The sequence below is a fragment of the Anabrus simplex genome, chromosome 5 (assembly GCF_040414725.1).
Source record: "Anabrus simplex isolate iqAnaSimp1 chromosome 5, ASM4041472v1, whole genome shotgun sequence".
In the NCBI taxonomy this organism is placed as follows: Eukaryota; Metazoa; Arthropoda; class Insecta; order Orthoptera; family Tettigoniidae; genus Anabrus; species Anabrus simplex.
The window spans coordinates 387,126,106-387,152,949 of record NC_090269.1 but is presented as its reverse complement, the minus strand read 5'-3'; the positions used below and the strand labels follow the sequence as shown (position 1 = coordinate 387,152,949).

At 39.4% G+C, this 26,844-nt stretch overlaps 1 protein-coding gene across 4 annotated transcripts in view; it reads right to left on the bottom strand.

Moving 5' to 3' along the window:
• The window catches only part of LOC136874159 (ubiquitin carboxyl-terminal hydrolase 10), a 180,120-nt gene that overhangs the window by 67,496 nt on the left and 85,780 nt on the right, over positions 1–26,844 (bottom strand). For all 4 annotated transcript variants that reach the window (XM_067147739.2, XM_067147738.2, XM_067147741.2 and 1 more), the window contains 2 exons: positions 6,485–6,725; positions 6,295–6,408 (listed from right to left, as the gene is read on the bottom strand). In XM_067147739.2, the coding sequence (XP_067003840.2) occupies positions 6,295–6,408; positions 6,485–6,725 (355 nt within the window). The remainder of the gene's footprint in view (positions 1–6,294; positions 6,409–6,484; positions 6,726–26,844) is intronic.

Genomic DNA, 26,844 nt, shown 5'->3' with positions numbered 1-26,844 from the left:
AATAATAGATATCATGGTCTGTTAGCTTTATGCCATTTGTAATAAGACAAAGTGCAAGAAGCAATTGAATCTTTCGAAGAAGTTGCTGTTATCTTCAGAAATAAACTATGACTGATCTAACAAAGCACACAGGTTCGAATTCAATAGAATCATTTGTTTTTAGAACTGTCTTGTCTTATTCTGATGAAGCAGAGCAAGACATTAAAAAAGAACGAATGAATTTCGTAGTTCGGAGTATTATTAAATGGCATACACTCAAAAAGACTCCACGCATCTTCAGTAACATAAGTGAACCAAACCTTGAATTACTGCATGCATTTGTCATAAAAAAATAGTGTTACTTGCCTGGACATGTTCCAACAGTCAAGAATTTGAATCAAAGTTTTTAAATAAATTTAATTTGATTCCTAGAAATACTTTTCACACAACAAACAAGGAAGTATGAGAACCTTAAAAAGCAAAACACTTTTCCATATGATTTCTGAAATCAATATTCATGCATTATGGATGTTGCTCATTCCTACTCTAATCTTAACACGTAAGCAGTCATTGCCAAGACAGATACATTAAAATTGAAGGTAAATGAAATTTACTCAAAGTGTAGGCGACTTTAGAAATAATTAGAGTAACAACAATAATATTGTTTTTGTCTGTCCCTTCAAAATTCCTATACTGAACTGTGTATTATCCTTCGGTTACAGCGAGAGACCTATCACCGACGCATCCAGTATTAGGAGCGATTAAGCATGCACGATTTTTCTCCGTTACCAACATTTATTCACCCAGTGATTATATTGCATGCGATCAATCATCTTCGGTACTGTTTCCTTGGTACGTCCACAAGGGAGCTCTCTCGTCGACATTCGAAGACGTCTGAGTCGATTAGTAATACCCGTCTACTGCTGTTCCATACAGGAGAAATAAAATGTAAGAGGAAACCTGTTTTCATAATAAATGTGTAAATAGTGCATCATCAATTTCTGAGGTTAGATTATACTTTCTCGCATCTGGTTAAATTTCGGTAAGGCTATTCCCATCTAAATTTATAGCTAGAAGGTTATCAGACTGTGCCTCTTATAAGGGCTTCTGATAAGTTCACCTGCATACACCCCAGCGTCAGTGGGTAGGGTTTGACACATCCCACTCTGATGAGTCTAGTGTCAGACCTAAGACGAAACGCTGGTTAATAGAGCAAACGCCTGAAAAGCCTTACATCTGATATGTTTTTTGACATTTTTGACATGCTCTATTGGTGAGAAATATCCAATTCCCTCCATGGGAATTTAGAATTTTCCAATAGCATACCTAACCTAAAAAATGCAGTCTCTTATCCCATTTACAGCTGTTTAGGTAAATCCTGATGTAACAAACGTAAACAAGAATGAAGTATACTTAAAAATAAGGGCCTGGCTTTCAACAGCCACAGTTATCACAAAACTGCATCCGGTCTCTCTACATTACATTCCGAAGAACTCGTAACATATGCTAGTTATCAGCTGGTGGTTTGGCATGCCCTACAGCATGGCTTTATTCGGAAGGAGTGGCTTCTACACATACATCAACAGGGAAAATCAGAGACCGTCTCAAGAAACCATATGGGAATAGATTCACACTGTTTGGACTCTATAGTTGGGAATGAACCTATTTTTTAAAAGTTCAAAAAGACTGGGCCCCAAATGCTCTCAACTGCAGTGCAAGGCTGACGAGATGGCAGTGAAGATGATGACACTTGGAATGACAACACGACTTTAGCACAGAAGTTGGCGCAAAACGATAATTCAAATGAAAGCAGTGATCAGGTTTACTGTGTGGTAGGCCTACTGCTCAAGTGAGAGACAAATGAGTGGCCATTACGTTATTTTGTATCAATACTGCATAATACGATAGATAATATGACAGCCTTATCCTGTGTCCCTACGGGGTCGAGTATGAAGTGAGACTAATCTTTGAAGTGAGTTTTTACGACTGTATTCCCTTCCTGGCATCAACCTCATCAGAGGAATGATGAAAGGAATGACGTGATATGGGTAACTAAAACTATATTTACATTATATGAAGGCCTAAATGTCATGTTCACCGTTTATTGTCTTTACATTTAGAAATACTGCCTTCCAACAAAAATAGAATAACTCAAATACATTCATGAGTTTGTTACAGAAGAGTGTAGAATGTTTACTTGTACAATTTATAGCTCTTTATAGTGTAGAAGTCGTGTGTTCACTGCACAAAATTTGAGGTTATCGCATATTGGACCCGCCCCTTTACTTTTTCTTTTGGCTGTAAAAGTGGGGAAAACCGGGCGAGTTGGCCGTGCGCGTAGAGGCGTGCGGCTGTGAGCTTGCATCCGGGAGATAGTAGGTTCGAATCCCACTATCGGCAGCCCTGAAAACGGCTTTCCGTGGTTTCCCATTTTCACACCAGGCAAATGCTGGGGCTGTACCTTACTTAAGGCCACGGCCGCTTCCTTCCAACTCCTAGGCCTTTCCTATCCCATCGTCGCCATAAGACCTATCTGTGTCGGTGCGACGTAAAGCCCCTAGCAAAAAAAAAAAAAGTGTGGAAAAATAGGTCTAATACGGGAGTAGTTACGGTAGTTGTACTTCCTCTTAAAACATCATCACCACTACCTGAGGATTGTAACTGGCTAGTTACAACTATGTGTTTTCATAAAGAATGTACTGAATGAGTGCGCTGTCTGGCATAGCTGCATAGGAATTTTATGTGTGAAATGCCCCTCTATTAAGATAGTGTGAATTTAAATTACATTTTTACCTTTAAAAAAATAAAGTTAAACAAAAGGGCTAAATATAAATTAGTTATACTGAAAGTTTGAAATAGTTAAAATGAAACATTAAATAGGAAAAAGGGAAGGGGCCTAAAAATAATTTTGCCACAAGCTTTTTCCTGTGGAATAACCATTTCTACAAACAAATGGACTGTGTCGCCACGGGCAGTCCTCTGAATCCGGTGACCGCAAATTTCTTTATGGAAAAGTTCGAACAAGCAACACTCGAGACTGCATCGCTGAAACCTAAAGGTGTGGCTGCGCTTCGTAGATGATACTTTTGCGATCTGGAGCGCAGGACAGGAACAACTCCAGCTGTTTCTACAGCATCTGAATAGCATTAAGACCAATATTCAGTTCACTATGGAGACCGAAAACGAAGGAAAACTCCTTTTTCTTGGCGTTTTAATAATGAAGACTGACGGTTTAAAGTTGTGGGGCACACGGTGTACCACAAGCCGACCCACACGGACCGCTATCTTCAGAAGACGTCCAACCAAGACCCAGAACAAAAATATGAAGTGATTAAGACTCCAGCTGGCCGTGCTAGGGAAATTTGTCAACCTCAGCACTTAAACAAGGAGCTCAGCCACCTCAATATGGCCCTACTCGTTAACGGGTAGTCATAAAGATGTCCAGCGAGCACTCCATCCCAGGCGTCCAACAACCAGGGAGAAAAAAGAGGAGCGGCCGGCAGCTAAAGCCTTTCTGCCGTATATTGGGAAAACAACTTACAGAATAGAGAGGCTACTGGAGTCCCATGGGGTAAAAACCATATGCAGGCCAATAAAGAAAATCCAGGAACTACTTAGGTCTGCCAAACACAAGCACCATCATCTCTCCACAGCAGGTGTCTATAAGATCACGTGCAGCTGGGGCCAGGTGTACATAGGCAACACAAAACGCAGCATCGCCACACGACTGAAGGAGCATAACAGACATAGCCAGCTGGGACAAGGAGATACATTATCAGCCACTGAACACTCGCTGCTAGCACGACATGACAGACATTACAGCGAAACAAAAGTACGACTGTTTTAACTGTAAGGAAGAATCTGAACGGGTAAACAAAGCCTGGTTTCCAGTCCTGAAAGCCTTAAATGCTGAAGGACACGATGGCTGATGCATAACAGAAAAACTGGTGGATGACCAGCTGCCTGTCTTCACCAAGGCAAGTCGACATACATTGGTCTCCTTAATGGTTCCACCATTGGCCGAAGAACAGCTAATCAGTGACCGCCCCTCCAGCAAGGCGGACCAATAGGCGAGTTCAAAGATATGAGTTTCATTGTTGTTTCCGTATTGAACTGAGATCACAGAGACGAGTTATTTATAAAGTTCAACCTATTCAATACTAATTACGTGTTGTATAGATGTTATTCGCAACATTTAACATGGGACCGGTTTTGACATTTAAATGTCATCGTCAGCCATAAAACAAATCACACACAAATGAGCAAGGACATATTAATTAAAACTGGTGTAGTTACACATTGAAATATGTACATTAAAAGTCTTTATATGTCCATTCACACCATACGTCAAACAAATCGTCAAAACAAAAGAGCAACATCATAATAAAGCTGGCGCAGTGACACAATGAAGTATGTACATAGCCTCTCACTATTCCAAGATTAAAAAAAGGTTCCTTGATATGCAGTTAAAGCATAAGAGTCTTTGTACGCTTATTCACATCCCGTGTTAATTAAACAGCAAAAATCAGAACCAGCGTAGTGACACATTGAGACATTTACATGGCCTTCTCACCAATATAACTCAATAGAAGGCTTCGATGCACTTCCAAAGTTACACTGATGTATATGAAATTATAAGAGACAGTCAGTGGTAATAGGTTGTCCTTTTCTTACAGTAAAAATGATCAAAAAGTTTTCTCAGTTCAATTTGGAAGGATTTTATAAGCTTAGGAACAGCATGCTGAGACGTTAACCTTGTGAGAAGGAGGTACAGACTGTCATGTGGGGTAGGTCAGGAGGGGAGAAGGTGGAGGGGGGAAGGAAGGAAGAAAGGGAAAGGATTATGTTGGGGGGGCTTGTGGATTTAAGGTGGGTCTTGTGAACAGTGTGGTGGGGCTCTGTAATGTGATAGGGTATTGTGTATCGCGTTAAATACTGACCGCCTACTCAGAAGATCAACAGAAGACTCGCGGTGGTCCACACAAGATAGTACTACTCACAAGTATTGCAATTCGTACAGGGAACGCAGACCTATGGTGTTTCTCGCACAACGGCGCCACTCATAGCCAACGCAAACCGGTAAGGATCCTCACCTAGGTGTAGTCACGGGCGCTGGTATTCCCGTGGTGTTCCTCACATAGTGGGTACCAATCACAGGCCACGCTGACCCACGGTGCCGCTCATATAGCGGTACAACTCACAGGCTACGCCCAGACCCGCGGTGTTGCTCACATGGCTACAACGCACGGGTACTGGAATCCACCAGGCCAGGCTTTTTACTGCAACTAATCACAAACCTATTTCGTACCAATTTAGTGATACTACTCGCAAGTACATGCAACCCATGGTGTTTCCCGCATGATGGTACGAATCAAGAGTAGTTTCATGGTTCTAATTCAATCATCCCTTGTTCGCCCCTTGTAGTCGCCTCTTACAACAGGCAGGGGATACCGCGGGTGTATTCTACATGTGCGCCCCCCAACCGCAGGGAGTAGTGTGTTTGGTCCGTGAGAGGTATTTTATTTCCCTCAAGTCCGCCGGCAAGCCAGTTAGGACTGCCCTATCTGCCACCTGGGACGCGCCATGTGGGAGTATCACCTGTTGTGAAGAACATCTATACAACACGTAATTAGTACTGAATAGGTTGAACCTTATAAATAACTCATCTCTGCAAAAGATGAGTAGCGCACCACAGCCTGCACTATATAATGAGGTGGAATTACAATACCACTTCATTCCACAGTGAGCTTCGCTGTTATTGAAGTCAGTTGGAACCTTTGATAATGCCAAATAAAGACTTTTGTGAATCATCTGGATCATCACATGCTCCTGGAACACAGCCTACAAGCCCGGAAAGCACTGACATGATTTCCCTTTCTATACGTTATAGAGTAAAAAATAAGTTACAGGATTGTAAGCGACACTAAAAAGACCCTGAACTTGTGAGATAGACAGGAGACAATGGTATGATGGTAAATGGGGTGGAGACTCAGTTTACAGTTTATAAATTTCACCAAAAGGTGCAAGTCCTCTTACTTTTAATTACTTTGTTGATAACACGAAAATACCTCACGGGGATCGCTGTAAGTACCTAGGTACTAATCAATGCAAGTTTAATGACCACATTAGAGAGAATAAAAAGTGTCATCCATTACGTATATATTTAGCATTTTCAAAACAAAAACAAAAATATGCGTTTATTGACAAAAGCATATTGATCAGCAAATTCTTGGTTTGATACAATTCACGGTTTCTTCCTGGTTTTGAAGGTTTCCAGGTTCGCTGGCCACCCTGAAATAACACTTCTATACGTACCTTCCACCCATCCTCATCTTCATCATCCTGGCTCTGGCTGGCAGCATCCCCATTGGTCAGGTCACCATTGCTTAGAGTTGATTTGGATGAAGGGTCTTCCACAAGTTTGATAAGCTGTAATTACAAGTATAACTTTAAAAGAAGATTTTTCCAGGAGAATATAATTTCACAGTATTGGTTCATTCCTTACCTCCAACATTTCATCATTGATAGCATTGAGGAGACAACTTAGGAACTCTTCAGCGTCCTCTTGACGTCCTTCTACTTTGAATGTATCACTCTGGATGTTACTGAGCATCTTGTAAATGTAATTTGGCTCAAATGCTGCACCAGCCTGTACTTCAAAGTTTTCATCTTTGCGTTGAGCCTTCTCCTTGCGATTCACCCGTGAAGTTGCTGACAGGGGTACAAACTCATTTACAAACTGACACCTGTAAATTATCACACAAGAAGAATTTCATAAGTGACATGACTGGCAATTATACAAAACAGATGACATTGATAACAAAGCAGTCAAAATTATCCTCAGATAATTGTACACGAAGTTAGAACACAATTAATACATACAAATTAGAGTTATTACATGGCTTAAAACTACTGGCATACAGTAGCGGCAATTGGAATTTAGAAGTGGGGGGCAAAAGATTTTACAGACAGTAAATTTACCCGGGATTGTGGGATACAGCAGACGCATGGGGGGAGCGGGAATGCACATTAAAAATGGGAAGAAAAAACTAAAAATTGGTAGGTTTTTTTAAGCTCTGAGCGAATTTTGACAGTGTGGTAAAGGTTGAGAGTTTAGCAATAGTGCGTTTTTTGAGATTTTGATTCAGTACTATACAATAAAGCTTTCACCAAAGGAACAATAATTACATACGTATTACTATTAAAAAGAAGTATGGCGTGCTTATACAATTAAAAGAATACTAGCAGTTTCCCACTGGCTCCGCCCGAAATGTACTAAGTATGGTATTGTTCGTTAGTATCCTCACGGATGTATTTGGAAAGTTCCGAGTTAATGAAATAAAGCACACGATCTGCTGTCAACAAAACACTTGAAAATACATCACACAAACAAATTGAATTAAACATTCCTTGGAACAACACTACGCGCCGAACTGTTAAAAAGTCCTTCAAAGATCTTCGTCATGGAGACGAATGTACTCAATTTTTCTCATAATCTACTAATTTAAGTAGTTATTACCTCAAAACAAAGGGCTTGATCCAATGAGTGTTTAGACCAAAACAAACTGCGTACCTCAATTAGAATGAAAGATATAATTGCTTCAAAGAGACAAAAATTGAAAAAAATCAAATGAAGGGTCAGGCAAAAAAACCAGGAGAGTCAATATTTGTACAACTTGAGAAAAAGCAAGTTTTGTGCTTGACTTCCCTAGTTCTTTCTCCTAATAGCGAAACTTTGAGTGCTAATTTCTCCTCCCTCACCTGCTATTTTTCCATTTCCGACCTCTCAATAGATGCACATGATCACTCTGAAGCGGACTGTAACAATGTCTCAATTTCAATGAAAAAGTAACTTGTCTGGTTTTTTCCCCTGACCCTTCAAATAATTTGAGGAAGGCAGAAGTTAAGTGATTGTAGTACCTGATGACAAATCTGTGCATGAATACCTTTCAGTTTAAAAAAAAAAATGAAAGTAATCAACTGGATAGAATGGCCAGACTGACTTTAGTTTTCAAAATTTTTTTTAATATATAGATTTATTCTTTGACTATACACCAAGAAACTAACACACTAAAGAGACTGCAAGGCTGACGAATGTGTGTGGCAAGTGGGTTAAACATACCTCATTGTTCATGACGCTGGCAAATACATATATATGTATCCCCTGATACTCTTCCTCACAGCGCATGCAAAGTCTCCACTACTGCTGTGGCGCTATACAAATCGGTTAGCCAGGACGAACGACTTGTGCGTGTTTCCGTTAATAATTTTGTTGATAATTAAAGAAAATAAAAAACAAATTAGCTGATAAGATAACAGGGCTTGTATAAACTACCTTTTTCAATAATTCCCAGTTTCAGCCAGCTAAAATGGAATACAAATGCAATGTTATGTCCAAAAAGTGTGTGTGTGTGTGGGGGGGGGTGTAATCACCGCTACTGCTGGCATAAACTTTGCAGAGAGAAGAAAATCACTAGCTAGGCAGCTAGGTATCAGGTATTTAATATTCAGATTAAATTAAATTTACTTGTTCTTAATGGTTCACAAATACTCATTGTAAGAAAAGTGCATAAGATTATAAAAAGGGATACATGAAATATCCTTCAGTTAATTCATTTCATCTATAAATGATAATCGCCACTAAATGTCTCACAATGCTCTACGCCTCAATGGCCATTTTGAAATTTATATATTCCATATCTTTACAACTCACTGTGGTATACAATACTTATGTTGAAGTGGGAAAATTTTATAAGAAATATTTAACATGTGGGAAATCTTAAGCTTCTGTACAAAAGCTCAAACCTCATTCAGTACAGCAATAGCTGCTCTGACAGATGGATATGCTGCAGTACATGGAACGAAGGAAAGACCCCGCAGTAGGATATAGACATGACTGGCTATGAATTCATTGAAACATCTTCCCCTTCATAGTGAGGGATGTTAAGATAATCAGCATTAACCAAGCCCTTTCACTCAGGTAACGCATGTTGGAAATGCCTCTGTATGATGGGGCTGAGATAGGAGGAACAAGCAGAATCTATTTACTTTTAAAGTCCTCACAGTTGTCATACGACACGCAAATTTGAATTTCAGGCAAGCAGCACTCATGAATATGCGCAAATCAGGAAGAACCAGGCACATCAATCTTAAACTAAGGGGAGTTCCCACAATCAACATATTTGGTCCATTTAACAAACAGACCATAAACAAGTCCTTTAAAAATGTCATCAAGAATTCAACAAGACTTCCCAACATCAGTCATTTTATATTCGTACTAGAACAGCATGAACTTAGCATTAAGACTTGAACAAGAGGTCTTTCAAAACAGTCCTGCTATACTTCAAGTGAATTTTTAATTTCACAACACATCTTATGTATCGTATTCATAGTTTTCTATTACTGTTTAATAATGGCTCCTGCCAATTTTACTAGCCAGCTACAGATAGTCTAATACGGTCCGTAACATGTACTGGTGATAAGAATGCTTTTCATTATTTATTTACAGTTTTCTCACTATTGTATTGAAGGGTGGACAAAACACATTTCTTAGGAAACAATGTGTATAATTTATAGTATCTTACAGAGTAAATTAAATTCCAAATTTCTATATGCCGCAATCGAAGTAATCTTCTGAAACGTGCAGGGGTAGATTTCCCCACTTTTACTCACTTTGGTGTGTCACAGTGTACTTCACAGTTAAGTTCAAGTGAAATCATAGTTTTTGTTTCTATTCCGATTGTTACTAGTTTTACTTAAGTATTGATGAACAGTTATGTACTTATATTTTATTACTGTATTTTAGTTTGTTAGTTACGGTATTCTAGTTTAGGGTACACGTATTTGTTTTTGTATCGTGAAATGGCTAAGCATCAGTATTCTTCCTAGACAATGAACGAGAAAATAAAAATAAGGGAGGTTGACAAAGGATTTTTTTTGAACTGAAAAATACCTGAAGAATGCATAATTCTTGTGTCCATAATTTCAACTTTTTTTAAAGGTGAGAGCAAAACAGCTCAAGAAATGTAGGGTGCAAATACTGCAAATGGAATGTGCATTCAAGGAGCTAAACACTCAGATTTGGAAGATAGTGTAACGGGTGGTTTCGGCACGTTCGAGGGAACAATATTCCTACCGGTGGCAAGGAAATTAAGAGGAAAACACATGAACTGGTGCTAACGATGGGACTTGAGTTCAAGCATTTCTAACAGGTGGTTTCAGAGTTTTAAGAAACGCCACCATCACATAGCAGGCAGTATGGGAAGAAACAGAACCTGTGGACAAAGGTGATGCCGACTGTAGGTGAGAAAGTGTGGCTCAAACCATAAATTCATATGCACCAAACAATACTGTCAATGCTGAAGAAACTGCATTGATTTTTAATGCCGAACTCAAACTTATGGTTTTAAAGCAGTGTTAATGCTTATGGAAGCAAGAGACTTCCTCCCGTTCCCATAGGCAAGTTTGATAAGCCACTATGTTTTAACCATCCGTTGGTCAAACCTCCCAGGCGGATGGCATGGTCGAGGGCCAGCGCGGTGCTCACCTACCTATCTTACATGGCGAGGTTTTCATAACTTTTGTACACTATTTTTTCTGTGTTATTTATTTTGGACTTTTTCTTTTTTTATTACTTAATTTTTCAGACACAGATAGTTTTTCAGACTGTTTTATGAATCTCTTATGGTCATGTGTGTCTCCGAGATCTAGACCCCAAATTGCTTCACGTGTTCCTACATTTCTTCTCACCGGGTGAGTTGGCCGTGCGCGTAGAGGCGCGCGGCTGTGAGCTTGCATCCGGGAGATAGTAGGTTCGAATCCCACTATCGGCAGCCCTGAAGATGGTTTTCCGTAGTTTCCCATTTTCACACCAGGCAAATGCTGGGGCTGTACCTTAATTAAGGCCACGGCCGCTTCCTTCCAACTCCTAGGCCTTTCCTATCCCATCGTCGCTTAAGACCTATCTGTGCGACGTAAAGCCCCTAGTAAAAAAAATTATATGGAGCTTGATCTATAACGACAGCCGACCTTTGAGGCAATAAACTCAGGACTTTCGTGAACCATTCTTCATAATGAGGCGAGTTCATCTCATTATGGTAATCACCACCTTTCTTGCAAATACAGTCAAGTTCTGCACCGTCAAGAAATCCTTCTTCACTTCCGATGTTTAAAATTATGATACGTTTCCCAGTTCCAGATGGTGTTTTGAACCCTCCACACCATCCATAAATTTGCTGAATGTACCCTCTGTACAGATTATAGTTGTCAATATTTCTAAAGCTTCAACCACATTTTCTTGCCACCCATATTTCATAGTATGGTTCTGTCCGCACCAGGTTTCGTCTGTAAAGAAGATCTTGTAGCCCTGTGCTCGTAAGTCTCTAATTCGTCTAAGGCATGCTCTATTGGTGAAAAATATCTAATACCCTCCATGGGAATTTAGAATTTTCCATAAGGCAGGTACGTCGGGATACAGCAACTGCGGAATTTATAAGAGGAAATAAAATTAAAGGTTGAAAGTAAACGAAAAGCTGTGTTTGTTGCACGCGCGATTACTACTGAACGCGGCAACCCTGCGCCCGATTTCACCACCCGGCCTCCTGTTAATCTCAGTCGGGAGTAAACAAAACCTCCTTTCAACATTGCTCTTCATAAATTCAGCACCACATTGTACGGTTACAGTTGTAGTTTCCGATAACCACGACTGAGTGCTTCAAAACAAGCCCAAGTTTGCTGCTGTACGTTTATCCTGGGCTGAGAAAGAGTTGCTTTAGAAAAATAAGAACTTTTTTCGGGGTGGTTGAAAAAACTTGTAACTTGAGTATTACACTACAAATACATGTTATAACATATACAAAAGTTCCATTACCATCAGACAAGTAGTTTTCCTTGTATATATTTCAAAGTGAGCGCTTCCTAGAGAAGCCAAAAACCCGTGCAATATTTATTACTAGAGACGGGAATTTGCCTATTGTATTAATGTGTTCAGAAACGTAGGCTTTTGAGATATAAATCCGTTTTGGGTTCCTTTAAGCTAGATTTCGTTGGTTTTATTGTGCCTATAAATGCCTATTTCAGGGGTTTGTGCCTATTTTTAGTATATTTGCCTATTTGATGCCTTTTTAATCTATTTTAAAGAAGCCGATTTTCTTCCAGTAACCGATGTGCTCAACAGAATTACCTTCTCATTTCGCACCGATGTGCTCAACAGAATTACCTTCTCATTTCTCAAGATCTGTTTACACCACGAACAAAAATGGAAATTCTCGGAAGGAAGAGGCTGTGGCCTTACGCACACACCACAGACGCGGACTACAACTGAAATTTAATTTTTTTTAAATCGTGAGTAACTTTCACCAGCGCTATGTGTAGGTTCTAGTGAACTCTATTACGCTTAACTAAGCCTTTGCGAAACATAGGATGGAGATCAAATGTGGTGCTGCTAGGACAATGTCACAGAGGCTAGACTACAGGATGGTACGGCTTGGACGATGTCACAGCGTGTCTTACAAGGCTGCAAAGACTATCTTTACAAGATCAGGCCAGTGAAAAGACTCTTGGTCTGGATTGGTGAGGTCCGGTTAGTAACCGTTGTGCTGGCGGGGAGGGGCAAGCAAAAACAGTCTGGGGTGGGTAAGCTCTAGCATCCCATCTAGAGTCTTGCTAAATTGTGACAAAAAGTAAGGTTATGGGCGCATGCCACGACAGTTTCAAATCACGCGTCTTTCTAATTTTTAACGAGGGTGGCAGCCTTGTGGGCACACATGATGCAGGATCTATTGCAGGCAACAGAAAATAGTCTTCATGGCAGCTGACCCGGCTGACCAAAGCCGGCGAATAGCAACATATAAAATGTTCACAAATCTGAGATTTTTAGCGCCTCCATTTTAATTCTCCTAAATAAGTAAGAATACTGCTAGGAGCAGCTTGATGAGTCCCTGGCAAGAATATAGGTAGGATCTCCCCTCTACGCTACTCAGGTATCGTTTCACGTCATTTTTTTATTTTTTCACCCGGTGAACTCTACAGGAAACTGCCATATTAGAACTGTTTTTTTGAGGACATATTTCCATGTAAATTACGAATTCTCTTGTTCCTACTTTAAAGTCTTGTACTTCTAGAAACATCACCTCTAATAGCCTTTTTCTTTTTTTATGAAACAAATGCATGTTTATACTAAACATTATTGCCAATTAGCCCACCTGTAGAAATTTAAGATTTAGGAACATTGTAATTTAAGTCAATTTTATTATTTTTAAGATCAAATATGAAAAGATACCATATACAGTAGATCAACATAGAAATACTGCGATGCATTTGACACGAGTACAGAAAGCGGTGTCATCGCAGCTTTTCTACCTGTCCACTGTAAAGAGCGACCAACAACAATTTTCTATAGACCTGTGCACTGCAATGGTGAGAGCTAATATCCCCCTGCATAAAATGGAGCACCTTCAAATTTCAACAAGATGCCGGGAGCAGTCACCGAGTTGGAGAAGAGTGGCTTTCAACTGGTGGTGTCATTTAGGATTGTGGAAGAAGTCAGAAGTTTTGACCGAACCTCTGGGAAAGTAGCCGCTGTCAGCAAAACGTTCCATAAGAGTCCTGCAGCAGAATCCATCACGGAAAGCGACAGTAAAAGTAGTCAGGGTGCTATGAGGGGAGGTAGATGTAGCAGTTTAACTAAAACCAGATGAAGTGGCTTCATTGAAGTTTTGTCCAATCACTTCCTGTGATGTTGAGAGAGCTTTCTCTCAGTACAAAACAGTATGCCCGACAGGAGAATAAGATTGTTACTGGAAAACATTGAAAAGTTGCTTGTTGTAAATTCCTTTTGTAGTAATTGAGTATGTTATTAAATTATAAGTATTTTTTCATGCCTATTTTGTTGCCTATTTTACACGTTAGAGCCTTATACGAGCCTATTTTGGCTAATTTAAGAGCCTATATGCCTGCCTATTTTAACTATGTTTAGTGCCTATAATTCTCGTCTCTATTACAAAAACAAATAAAAAATATTTAATGAACGTCAAAAACGTGTGTCATATACGCTAATGTAGAATTAAACAAGAAAAATATTGGTATTACTCGCATTGCAATAGGCCTATTAGTTCGTTTGTAATTAAAGCCTAAACTCGAGTGTCCATAATAAAAAATCCGAAAGTAAGAACCGATCCCTGTGGGACTCCATTTTCCTGAACATGGTATTGCGAATTTATCCTCCCTACTCAGAAACAAAATAGACGGAGGGACAAAAAATTCGCAATAAATACAGGCAAGTTACCTCGGAATCTCCACTGATGCAGGACTGAAAGGATACCATATCGCCATGTGGTTGAGTTACGAACCACACCAATAACAGTAATTATAACATCACTGCACAGCTACAGATGGGAAAGGAGCCACCACTTTGATTCCAATGCCACTCAAATTTTACGGATGTCACAGGACAACATGATTGAATTTTAACATGAAACAACAAGATTCAACACACAGCAGAGCTGAATATACATATTTTATCCTAATTGTGTCCATACACCTGACTCTTTTTAAACTTGGAAAGTGTTTTATTTTATGTATATACTTGGAAGACAAAATCTTTTATACATGTGATAATTTTACAAGCAAATCATACCATTCAAGCTCCAAAAACATCAACCAAGTGTACAACTACGAAAATAAGACTTGAACACAGAAGTCAACCGATGAACTGAGTAACACGCAAGACACGAACGTTCATGTGCAGTGTACTGTTCAGCTGAAGATGACGCTATGTAGGGGATCGAAACTGGTACTGTAGCATAATCAGTGCAATAAATAAGTATTGATAGATGGAAGTCCTTTCCTATTTCTAACTGTGTAGTTCGTCAATACGGATATGAAGATCATAGATTACGATGTATTCTACATAATATGGAAACCGAGAATCAAACAGAATCAGTAAAACTGATTAACACGGATGGTCTAGGGAGAGCGCTCCGCTCACTGGTACGTAGCAGTGTACAGTTGCAATAGCACTGATCACACCGAAGGTAGTGCAGTTGCGATCTAATCCCCCTCACTCCTGACATTCCAATAAATAGCTACTCATAGTTACACGCCACTAACTGAGGCTTCTGGTCTTTAACAGCAAAAATTATTTTAATAGTGAGCACCGCGCTCACCCCTCAACCACCAGTGGGTTAAGGTCATTGGGTACTTTCCCTAAAAGTACAAGACATACAAAAATGCCTGGATGATGGGCATACTTTTTGAGGACTGGCTGGTGTGCCTTGAACGCAAAATGACAGGCCAGGAGAGAAAAATACTCTTCTTGTTAGGTCAGTGCGCTGTAGTACACAAACATAATTTTAAAATACGCAACCATTCTTTTTCTGTCCGCCAACACTACTAGCTACTTACAGCCCCTAGGTAAAGCTATAATTTCATCTCTGAAACGTGCCTACAGAAAGCGACTGGTGCTCAACATTCTCCATGAAGTAGCTAGAAATGATCCAGTGGGAGAAATAATCAAGTAGAATGTGTATGCGAGGGATGCTATACGGAGCATGATAGTTGTTGCATAGGATGCTATTCCTTCGAGATTCATGAACTGCAATTTTTAAAAAAATTGCATCAGTCCACCTTGGTCAATACAATAAATGTTAAATATAAACACATTAAAGGTACATGTGGATTAATTATCCAGTTTTCTTTCCTGTGAAGTCAATACGGAATAAATATGAAATTCTTAAACTGCAATCATGAACTGCTTTGTCAAGTCCTGGATTTTGTTCCTTAAATGAAGGAGATTTATCAATAGGAGCAGAGATCACGTGGCGCCAGACGGGAATGCATCCAACTGATACCAAACACGAAGACATAGCTGAGGTGACCATTACGCTGTCAAAAAGTGATGCACTTGCAGCTCTAGCTGTGTTGGATTCTATAATAAATGCAAGTGATGATGCAAACTGACAATGCTATGGACCACATAGGCAGTTCACTGCCAATTTCCAACAGAAAAAATGAAGCAATCTCTCTTACATCTTTTTTTCAAGGCAATAAGCTTAATGCGTAACCAAAAAACTACTCCTGGACTGTTAAACGTGTGTGTGTCCTTTTAGCTACTGTACAAAGGTATTTATTATTCTTGCCATTTGTGTTAAATAAGTCTGCTTTCTTGTTTTGTTGTGCCACGTGTTCCCAATTGGACACTGTTGTTGACTCCCCTGTGCAAGTGCTTTATTTATTGTATTACTATACTTTTTTTGCAACGGGGATAGATTTCTCGTCTTTGAATTATATTGGGATTTTCCCCTTTCCTGGAGTGAGGTTACGTTTACCAGCGAGTTATTCAAGTGCATTATTTGAATAACTTGTAGGATACATTTTGGAAATAAGTTTTTTCCATGGCATTTGAAAGGGGCAGAAATATAGTCTGCGCCACAAGGATTATTACATGTTAGTTTCAATGCTGCTATTCTTACCTAGAAATGATTCTGGAGGAGGGATGTGTTCATTACTCCTGCCAGAGTCCAACCTACCCACCCCCAGAAGTATATTTACTTTTATAACCTAAAGTAGTGGTCAAAGTGCCATTATCCATTACTTCTGCCAAGGATCACAGGCACTGGCTGACGTTACCAACCACTGCAAAAGAAAAACGACTAAGAGAGGCCCACAAAATCTGAAAGTGTCATGGCGTCGCATGGTGGTGGTGATTTTTGTTTTAAGAGGGAGTACAACTAGGTATTCATCCTTTCTGAACAAGTGGAAGAGAAATTTAAAATAAAACAAAATTATTTATTCAACGAATTAATTTGGAAACAAAATACAAAATAAAACAAAAAATTATTGAATTAAGCCAAAAAATTACTAACAAATCAAAAGGGAACGTGCATTCCCTGAGTAACAGTACACTTGTAATTTACATACCCTCGATTAATCCACTGTCGCACATATAGCGGATGACGAGATCAGCAGTAGTCGCGTCAACGGCTAATATGCGTTCGAGTATTATCTGCAGGCCGAGCCTCTCTTTGTCTTAGGCCAGATAGATCGGTGCACTCTGAGGACACTGGCCACAGTGAAGTCTGCACCACAAGAACACACAGGGTGATCATCCCTCTTGAGGAGATAAGTGTGTGTAGAACGTCACAACCTACATTCAGCCTACACAATACTATGGCCTCTCTCCATGAAGGCCAGAAAGAGAACCGCCACACAGTGGTTGTCTTTTTAATTGCTCTCAGCTTGTTGGGAGTTCGGATAGCTAGCCACTGCAATTCCCAGGATGCCAAGATGGTTTGACGTAGCTGAGAACAAGTATCCTTAGCAGGTATATTAATAGGTCTCGGGAGGTAAAAGTACCGCTTCCTTTGCAGCTTTATCCGCCAGTTCATTTCCCGCAAACCCAACATGGCCTCGATGGCCTGGAAGCCACAAGAAAGTGATCCTGGTGCCAGCATCACTTAACCTTGCTGCACCAGTCGGTGTTGCGAGAAACTGATTTCAGCAGAGAGCTTAATGAATCTGTACAAATAAGAAAATGGTTTCTTTCGTCACCCAGTGCAAAATTCAGAGCTTCTAAGGCATAAAGCTCAGCAGTATAAACGCTACATACACTAGATAGCCAGATCTTTGTGCTCATATCATCAGCGACGAAAGAGCAATCAACATTTTCTCAGATTTTAGAACCATCCGTGAAAATGTCTCACGACCGGGTACCGCGAACGAAGTCTTGGGAATACCTCCGATAATCACAAGAAACCGTGTTCACCTTGGATCCATGGAGTAGATCTAGACATATATCCGGTCGCGGAACTAACCACGGAGGCACCTCGCGCAATCACGTATGGCTGCTCCAATCTCGTCAGTCAACCATGGGACCTGTTTCTGGTGAAGAATACCGGACGAGGAAGAAATTGTTCTGCAGCTGCCAGAATTCCAGGAGTAATGGAAGAAACTTGGTCGTCAACTGACTCCAGTATATCATCGGTCATCACTGCACGTATGCAAAATTCTGGCCAATTTGCTCACCAAAGTAACCAGCACTTGGGTACTTCACATGTGCGCTCCTGAAATGTGTCTGTTCCACCTGTGTTAAGCACGCAAAAATCGAACTGGTTGATCAATTGCTCGAGTATCCTCCCCCTGGCACAGGAAGAGTGAGAACCCCAGAGTGTGTTAGGGGCGTTCACGTCTCCAGTAAGAGAAAAGGATGAGGTGACTTGAGCAAGTAGACCTTTTAGTGCATATATGTGAGGATCGTAGTCTGGTGGAATGTACACGTCGCACACGGTTGTCATTACTGGCAAGGGAGTGGAAACTGCAAGTGCACATAGCCAAGTACGCAAGCAGTACTTCTTCTCTGAAGATGTTGGAGCGAACTAGGGTACAAAATCCCCCAGTCGCCACACCATCCACAGCTACTCTTGTCTTTGGAATAAAGACAATATCCTCTCATAGTCGTGTCATGTCAAGGTCTCAAAAGAGATTCCTGTAGACAGACTATGGAGCCCGCAGAAAGGGTTATCAGTTGACGAAACTCAGCTAGGCGACAGTAATAACTAATGCAGTGCCTGCAAAGTTTAAAGTGTCATGGCGTCGGACAGTAACACTACACTTTCTCAATAGGGTTGGGCAGACCGGAACAGTCAGTTGTTGCAGAACATTAGGAACTTTAGGTGAAGTGTTTCAGTTCAGTGTGCCAGCACACGGCACTAAATGCGCAGTAGAGAAAACTCCGAGGCAACATGTGCTACACGCCAGCGGGAAAGTGCTGCTATGTGTAGTTACTGCCAACATAAAGCTGCACAAAACGTGAAGGAACAGTCAAAACACTGCAATTCGTGGCCAACAATCACGTTTAAAGGCTGCTTTTCGCTTAAGATTTTTTCGGTCAATATGAAATACACACCACGGTTACAATGGCAGTACAGGTGTTTAAAAGTAACTAATGCAAGGACATATTCACCTGTTGAATGTATCGGCCTGTATTTTGAGAAATTAAAGCTAGGATAAAACTTCACAGCGCGTGAAAAAGCAGTCTGAACTCTGAATGAAATACGCACCCAAAAAACCCTGTCTAAATGTTGTTTTTAAGTTAAGAATGTTTTCATTCATTCTGAAATACACCTGTCTCAATTACACTGGCAGTACATGTGTTTAGAAATGTCACAATGCTATTTTCACCAATTGAAAATATACTCGCACAATTGAAGAAATATTCATCAGTACTCTATTTACGTACACAATACACAAGCAGAACACGAAAATAAAAACTAACCTATACAAGCAAAACACAAAGATAAAAATTGAACACTGTATACAAACGGGACAGGAGATTAAAAATAAAACTATATAAGCAGAACATGAAAATAAAACTTGAACACAACAGTTCATAAGGGAACTTCGATTTTAAATACGGTCTGCAACAATGGACATTGTATTCCGTAGGAGACGTTATGGAAGGCTTGTCACATTTCAAGTTATATTTCAATCTGAAGACTGAAGACAAAAGCTTTTGCAAGAAGCGAGGTCATTTTGTGTAAATAATGTATATATATGCGTTTCTCAAATAATCCTTAAAAAGGCGATGGGTTCTTACATTTGTTTCAATTTCTGAACAATGAGTTTTGTAATCTACCACATGATTTTATGGTTGATGTAGTCTCAAATAGAGACGAAACATGTCTCTAATATTTAGTATGTTTTTTAATTAAATAGTTTTTCACTTGTAAAGTGATTTGTACTGATTGGGTGGATCAAAACCTGACACTGTTTCTTAGTTTTAACTATCAATATGGATTTATACGATAAACTAGCAAGATACCCGTGCTTCGCTACGGTATTATACTGAAATATGTAATTGAATGCTTAACATTTTATATATAATCCTCCGAAATTCGCGATCTGACTCGTTTTCTGAGAGAATCCGCCAAAATTCGCGATCTGACTCGTTTTCTGAGAGATTAGGGCAAAGTTCCTCAAATTTTTCAATCTTTCTTTCCAGCAATCGATTTCGTACTTCCCGGGCGCTGTCAGTTGGGTCCCTAAATCTTTGCCATCCTTTCCTATAAGCATTTTTAGTGTGGATCAAATCCTGAAGGAGATACGGCGTGGTGTCGTCTTGGGTGCCTTGGCGGTACTGAACCCGCGGCCGGACTATATTCGTAGTCATTACCAGGCCAGGACCCGTTTCCAGCGCGGTTCGCACAATTTGACGACGGTCCAGAACATTATTATTATTATTATTATTATTATTATTAGATGCTCTGGACCCCACAGTAAGATGCAAGAATGACATGCTTCCGTGCATTATTGACCTTATTATATAGGTGAACAATTTGACGGTCAATCTTATTCCTAACGTTTAATTCAAATGTGTTTAAATTTTTATTTACAGTATATGCCAGGAGAGTCTACTGTAATCTAAGATCATTCTCCGAAGGAAAAATGGCTGTAGAAATCGAACCCACGAAATATTAAAAATGATCGGTTTATGATCAGAGTAAGTACATCGAAAATCTACAGCCTGTTTCCAATCATTCGATAGGGTCAGGAATGGAATGAATAAAGCCCCATCTAGCGGCGACAATAGGAATTTTGCCGGCTGCCGAAGCACTCCTCTGGGGCAATGATCGATGAATGACAAATGAAATGAAATATTGGACAGTATTGCTGGAATGAATGATGAAAGGGAAAACCGGAGTATCCGGAGAGAAACCTGTCCCGCCTCCGTTTTGTCCAGCACGAATGTCACATGGAGTGAAAGGGATTTGAACCACGGAACCCAGCTGTGAGAGGCCGGCGCCCTGCCGCCTGAGCAACGGAGGCTCCTGATAAGAACATTATGAACAGTAAAATCAATTGGTCTCACCTCCTTTTACACCCCACCGCCGTTAAGTTTATTTACCGACCCCACAAAAAAAATTAAAAGAAGGCGTGTTTCTTTATGTTCAAAGGAGATTGCAATCACCAATGTTCACGCGTATTACCTTCAGTTTTGAGATATAAGAATCCCCATAAAATTAATTCACTTTTTTTCGCTTCCTTTCACACTCCCCCCCCCCTAAGTGAATTATCCGGCAAAATATACTTGTTTCTTTAATAGTAAAGGATCATCTAAATACCAATTATCACCACTCTAACCTCTTCAGTTTTTGATTTATGTGTCCTCATGAAAGGAATTCAACTCCTTTTCACCCCCCCCCCCCCCCAAGATTGTTTCCCCCAAAAACGCGCTTTTCTTTGTTTTTAAAGGAGATCAAAATACCAATTTTCACGTCTGTAACAACTTTAGTTTTTATTAGATGTATGTATTCTCATACAATTAAGTCAATTTTTTCTATCCTTTAACACTCCAAATCCCCTTCATTGGATTTTCCGAGAATACGTGTTTGTTTACTTTTAAAGCAGATTCCAAAAATAAAATTTCACGTGTGTAACATCTTCATTTTTGAGATATCAGTAGCCTAATTAAAAGAATTCAACACCATTTTCAGTCACTTTTACCCCCACCCCCCACTACCCAAGTTGTATTTCCGAAAACTAAAAATACACTTTTCTTTATTTTTAATAGGATAAAAAATGACCATTTTTCACTTCTGTACATGTTAAGTTTTTTGAGATATACTGTAAAAATTCTCATTTTAAAATTTCACCCCATTTTAGTTCCCCTTAAGTGGAGTTCCCAAAGACAAATCACCTATGTTTCTTTACACTTACAGGAGATTCCAAATACCCACTATTTACGTCTGTAACATTTTACGCTTCTCAGATATTCTGTAAATATAGTCTTTCAAAAAATTCACCCCAATTTGCCACTCCTGTTTAACCGCCATTAACTGAATTTTCCAAAGGCAAAAATATACGTGTTTCTGTATTTTAAAAGGAGATCCCATTTACAAATTTTCAGTTCTGTAATATCTTCAGTTTCTGGGATATATGTATCCTCATTAAAGGCATTCAACCCATTATTCACCCTTTTACACCCCTCCTATTGGGATTTAACAAAGAAATACGTGTTCCTTTATTTTTAAGGGAGATTCTAAACACCAATTTTTACATCTGTAAACGTTTAAAGTTTTAAGATGTAGACACACTCATTTTAAAACTTCACCCCCCTTTTCACCCCCCATTATTTGGATTTTCCCAAAACGGAAAAAATACCTGTTTCTTTATTTTTAAAGTAGATCCCAATTACCAATTTTCAGGTCTGTAATATATTCAGTTTCTAAGATATAAGTATTCTCTTTAAAGGCATCCGAACCCATTTTGCACCCCTTTTCACCCCTCCTATTGGGATTTTCCGAAAACAAAGAAATACGTGTTTCTTTATTTTTAATGAACATTCTAAATACCAATTTTTACATCTGTAAACTTTAAAAGTTTTGAGATATAGATGCACTCATTAAAAAAATTCACCCCCAATTCACCCTCCTATTAATTGGATTTTCCAAAAACAAAAAAATATGTGTTTCTTTATTTTTAAAAGCGAACGTAAGTTCCAATTTTCAGGTCTGTAATGTCTGCGGTTTTAGAGATATAAGTACCGGTATCCTGATTAAATGGCATTCAACCCCTTTTTTACCCTCTTTCACCCACCCTATTGGGATTTTTTGAAAATAAAAAAATACGGGTTTCCTTATTTTTAAAGAAGATTCTAAATACCAATTTTCACATGTGTAAACTTTTAAAGTTTTGAGATACAGATACACTCATTTTAAAATTTCACACCCCCTTTTCACCCCCTCAGCGACGGAATATCGAAAAATTCTCTCTTAGCGAGCACCTACATCTTAATATGAATATATCCCCAAAATTTCATTCATTTATGTCCAGTAGTTTTGGCTCGGCGATGATGAATCAGTCAGTCAGTCAGGACAAGTTACTTTATATATATATAGATTGTACAGTCAGCTAGCAGACGAAGTGCAGTGCATAGTGGTGCTTCTGACAGGACAGCGAGTCACTGTCTCGATCTTGCCTGAGAAGTTTTCGGAAAAATTGATACTCGATGTTCCGGAACAACGGAACATAACTGTGCGCCAGCACAGTGTGCCGAAGCAGGGACATAGTGCCCAACCCTATTCCTCAATTCCTCCTTTAATCTCGGGGCTTACGGCATTTATTATCTTTAAACGTATTTTTGCACATCCAGGCCAATCTCTGTCATGAGAACAGTGGCCCCTTTGGGGTCACACACTCCCTTCGAGAGGCACTTTTTAATCACCGCGGCACATACTGTCCGCACGGCAAGAAAAAATATAGCCATATCAAACCAACAACCAACAGTTGGCAGCAGTGCTATTCTACTCCTCTACTTACCTCAGTGCTACTAGTGGAAACCTAAGTATTAAACAAAGAACAGTCACTTCGCGAGCGCCACATAGTAAGTGCCTCGTATTACGAACATTGTGGGGCGGACTCTATAGTTTTGCCTTGAAAGGCTTAAACTATGAATCAGGAAGATTGCATGCATTAATGGGTCTTAGAATATTTTCTGACACGACAAGTGTTGACATCTGAATTACGAGTTGGTGGCAGTTTATTGAAATAGAGTGATAGTCTGATTTTTGCATCCCAACCATTTTGAATAAACTAGGTTTTACTGTATACAGAAGACCACATAACCAAGTCAGACATTTTCAATTCTTATCAATCGAGAAAGAAATCAAACTGAGAACGAGAAATTTATGACTCTAGGATAGGTCACAAAGTTTTATCGTCCACAAGTTTTCCCACGAACATCAAAAGAGATACAGTCAACACTTGTGAACAGCCTGTTCTTGCACAGGGTGCTCAGATTTGGTCCAACAGCTACACACACAAGAACTTGCATTTCCCTTAATGACCATTAAGAAAATACTGAAATCTGCTGCAAGATCACAGTGAAGAATGTTGAAAGAGAAACCAGGGCTCGAAAGTAAAGATGGGCAGGCCATATAGTGATAACTGAATGGTACACAACCCACTTGCAGTGCATTTTAAGACAGAACCATGATCCATCTAATGTGATGTTAGCAATCCATTTCATCACTCAGGTTCTTGATGTCTCATTCATAGTTGTTACACCCAGCCAGATGAAAAAATCCAGAAATGTTCATCTACTAGCCTGTTTTTATATTTTTTTAAACTTCAATACAGCAATGATGATACACGGATATAAGTAGATACAGCTGTGGATCAAGCAAGGTTTTGTGCAATTCAAGAGACAGGGGCTAGCTCTTGGCTTAAGAGTTATTCAATCAGTATAAGAACTTTTATGGACAACACATCTTTCTGGAGTGCAGTAACCTTATGCTTGGGTTGAAAACTGTCGACAGCATATTTGCACCTGCTGTGCCATTGTGTACACCTAGGACACCATGGTTTAGGTTGCCCTAGAAACTCGGGAAGGTTTTCCAGACATTTCTCCTTGAATGATCTAATCAAATGAGCCTTGACATCGATGGGCGTTCCAGCTATTTTGGACGATGGTAAACGGTGATGTCCTGAGGGGCTAGCAGTCATATCTTGGAAGAAAGGAAAATCGTTAATGTACGATTTTACCTGCATCTACCTACCTACCAGCTACACATTTACTAACCACCTCTGGAGTAGCTCGGTTAGTACTAGAAGCAACAGTTCTTATGAAGAGGAATAAATATTGATTGATCCATTATTGATAATTAGGTTTTCATTGTGTTTTTGGTTGAAACATTTGTGCCAAAATGTTCGGCAGCAAAGAACCTTGTCTCTGGAATTGGGTCACTGCTAGAGGACATTGCAGACGATTCCCCAGCTAACAAATACTTCCAGCAGCACATCAGCATTGCTATCCAGAAAAGGCATGCTGCAAGTGTCATGGGGAGGTTCACTTCCGTCATTCCTTGAAAGAAATATTTTATTGATATTTCTTGCATTGTTAATTCATGAGTGACTGATGTTAGTTATATTCCTATCAGAAGAAATCGCAAAACGTTTGTTATAGTGGTATTTTACTGTATATAGATATAAAATGAACCGAGCAAATGATACTGCCACGTAAGAAAAGGACCCGTAAAAATTCATTTGACACTTGTGCACTACCTTCTTGCAGTAATAATCACAACTCAATGGTTATCGCTTGGAGTATTCAAAAGCCTGGTTACTAAAATTCCAACGGATATAAACATATAAGTTCGATAATGTACACAACTTCCCACAGTATTAAACCCTGAAACAAAATTTTTTTCCTCTTCAAGAAGCCCATATGGTGGTATGAAAACAACACATGTATATGTATATATATAATAATTCACAAGTGAATTGACATCATTAAAAATAAGCTGCAAACAGAGATTCTATTACTCAATACAAAAGCATAATAGTGTATCAGAACTTCCTTTGGCAACAAAAATATTTTCGTGTAGCCATACACAACTTTCTGAATTGCTTTACCCACCACAAAAATCTGTGAAAGCAGTCAACACTTGTCACAGTTTATTGGAGAGAGGTGGGAGTAGTCCCTACTTACAAGAAAGCAACAATGAGCAAAACTATAAACAACAGCCATTCCTAGTGAGTCTGCACAAACTTGTTATCCATGGTCACAATTTTGAAAGTTTTAATGGCACTAACATTTCAGGAGAAATACACCATAATTCTATAAGTGAAGAAGTTCGTCGGGACTGGTTAGAATTTAAAAGGAATACTGGGTGAGGAAAAATTATGAAAAGCATAGGAACTTCACAAATATGCATATCCGAAGATATCAGAAGTCACGAGTACCTGATCGTTATAAAAGTACTTATGCAACAATATCAGCACAACTGTTGCAAGCATACCATAGCAAGAACAGCAACATATTATGCACAGGATTTAACATGATCGTAAGCAACTACTATTTACAATAAACTTATGATCCATCAATATAGTATTTGAGGTATAATTAGAGACTTCTGAAGACAAATGCGTCTTGCTGAAAGAAGACCAATATCCATATGGCCTTGAGCAGTGTCTGGCTCACTGTTGCTAGCACTTACTTGGCTCTGCTGTTAAGACTACATTTGATTTTTGGAAGGTATTTACACAAAAAAATAAATAATGAGTCACAGTATGCAGCAAAACAATAGTGAACATACAAACATACTCTGAACATCAAGATAGGTCATTATAACGTGCAAGGCGACGACGGCAACACATACCATATTTACTCGTGTATTAGACCACCCCTGGCTTTTTGGGACAAAGAAAATTTTAAAAATAAGTGTTCTATACAAGACCCGCCAACATAATTAGAGCAAAGATTCTGCTTCGAAATGGGTACAAGCCTTACTGCAGCTCTGATGACATTACACAAATTTATGAATAATTTCGTCCATACGACCCACACAATGAAAATGCATCTAAGTCATGCGGTACATCTGTGTTTCGTAGTTAAGAAATGTCGCCTCCATAGAGTAGGCCTACTGCAGCTCGGATGCAATCGTACAAATAGGTGAACAGTTTTGTGTCCGACCTACGCAATTAAACCATGCATCTGTCATGCTATATGTGTTTTTTGTAGTTAAGAATATCTGCCAGCGTAATGGTTAACACAGTTAGCTGTCGTTCTCTGGGACCTCAGTTCGATTCCCAGTACCGTTTTGCCAGAGGTTTAAGAATGGCAGGAAAGTTGATACGCGGTAAAAATGGTACATGCAGCTTTCCTCCATAGGGGGCTGCACCACCTCGGGATGAGGAAAAGAGTTTGCCTTAGTTAATATTCATGGTTGTTGCTATTAATAACATAGCACAGGAGATCATGAACAAAGTGATTGTTTAATATCTCTTAACTTGGGCCAATATAGCCTACGTAATCTCTGGAGAGAAGTAGGTTTAAAACACGATAAAAACAATCCAATCATAACGACTGTT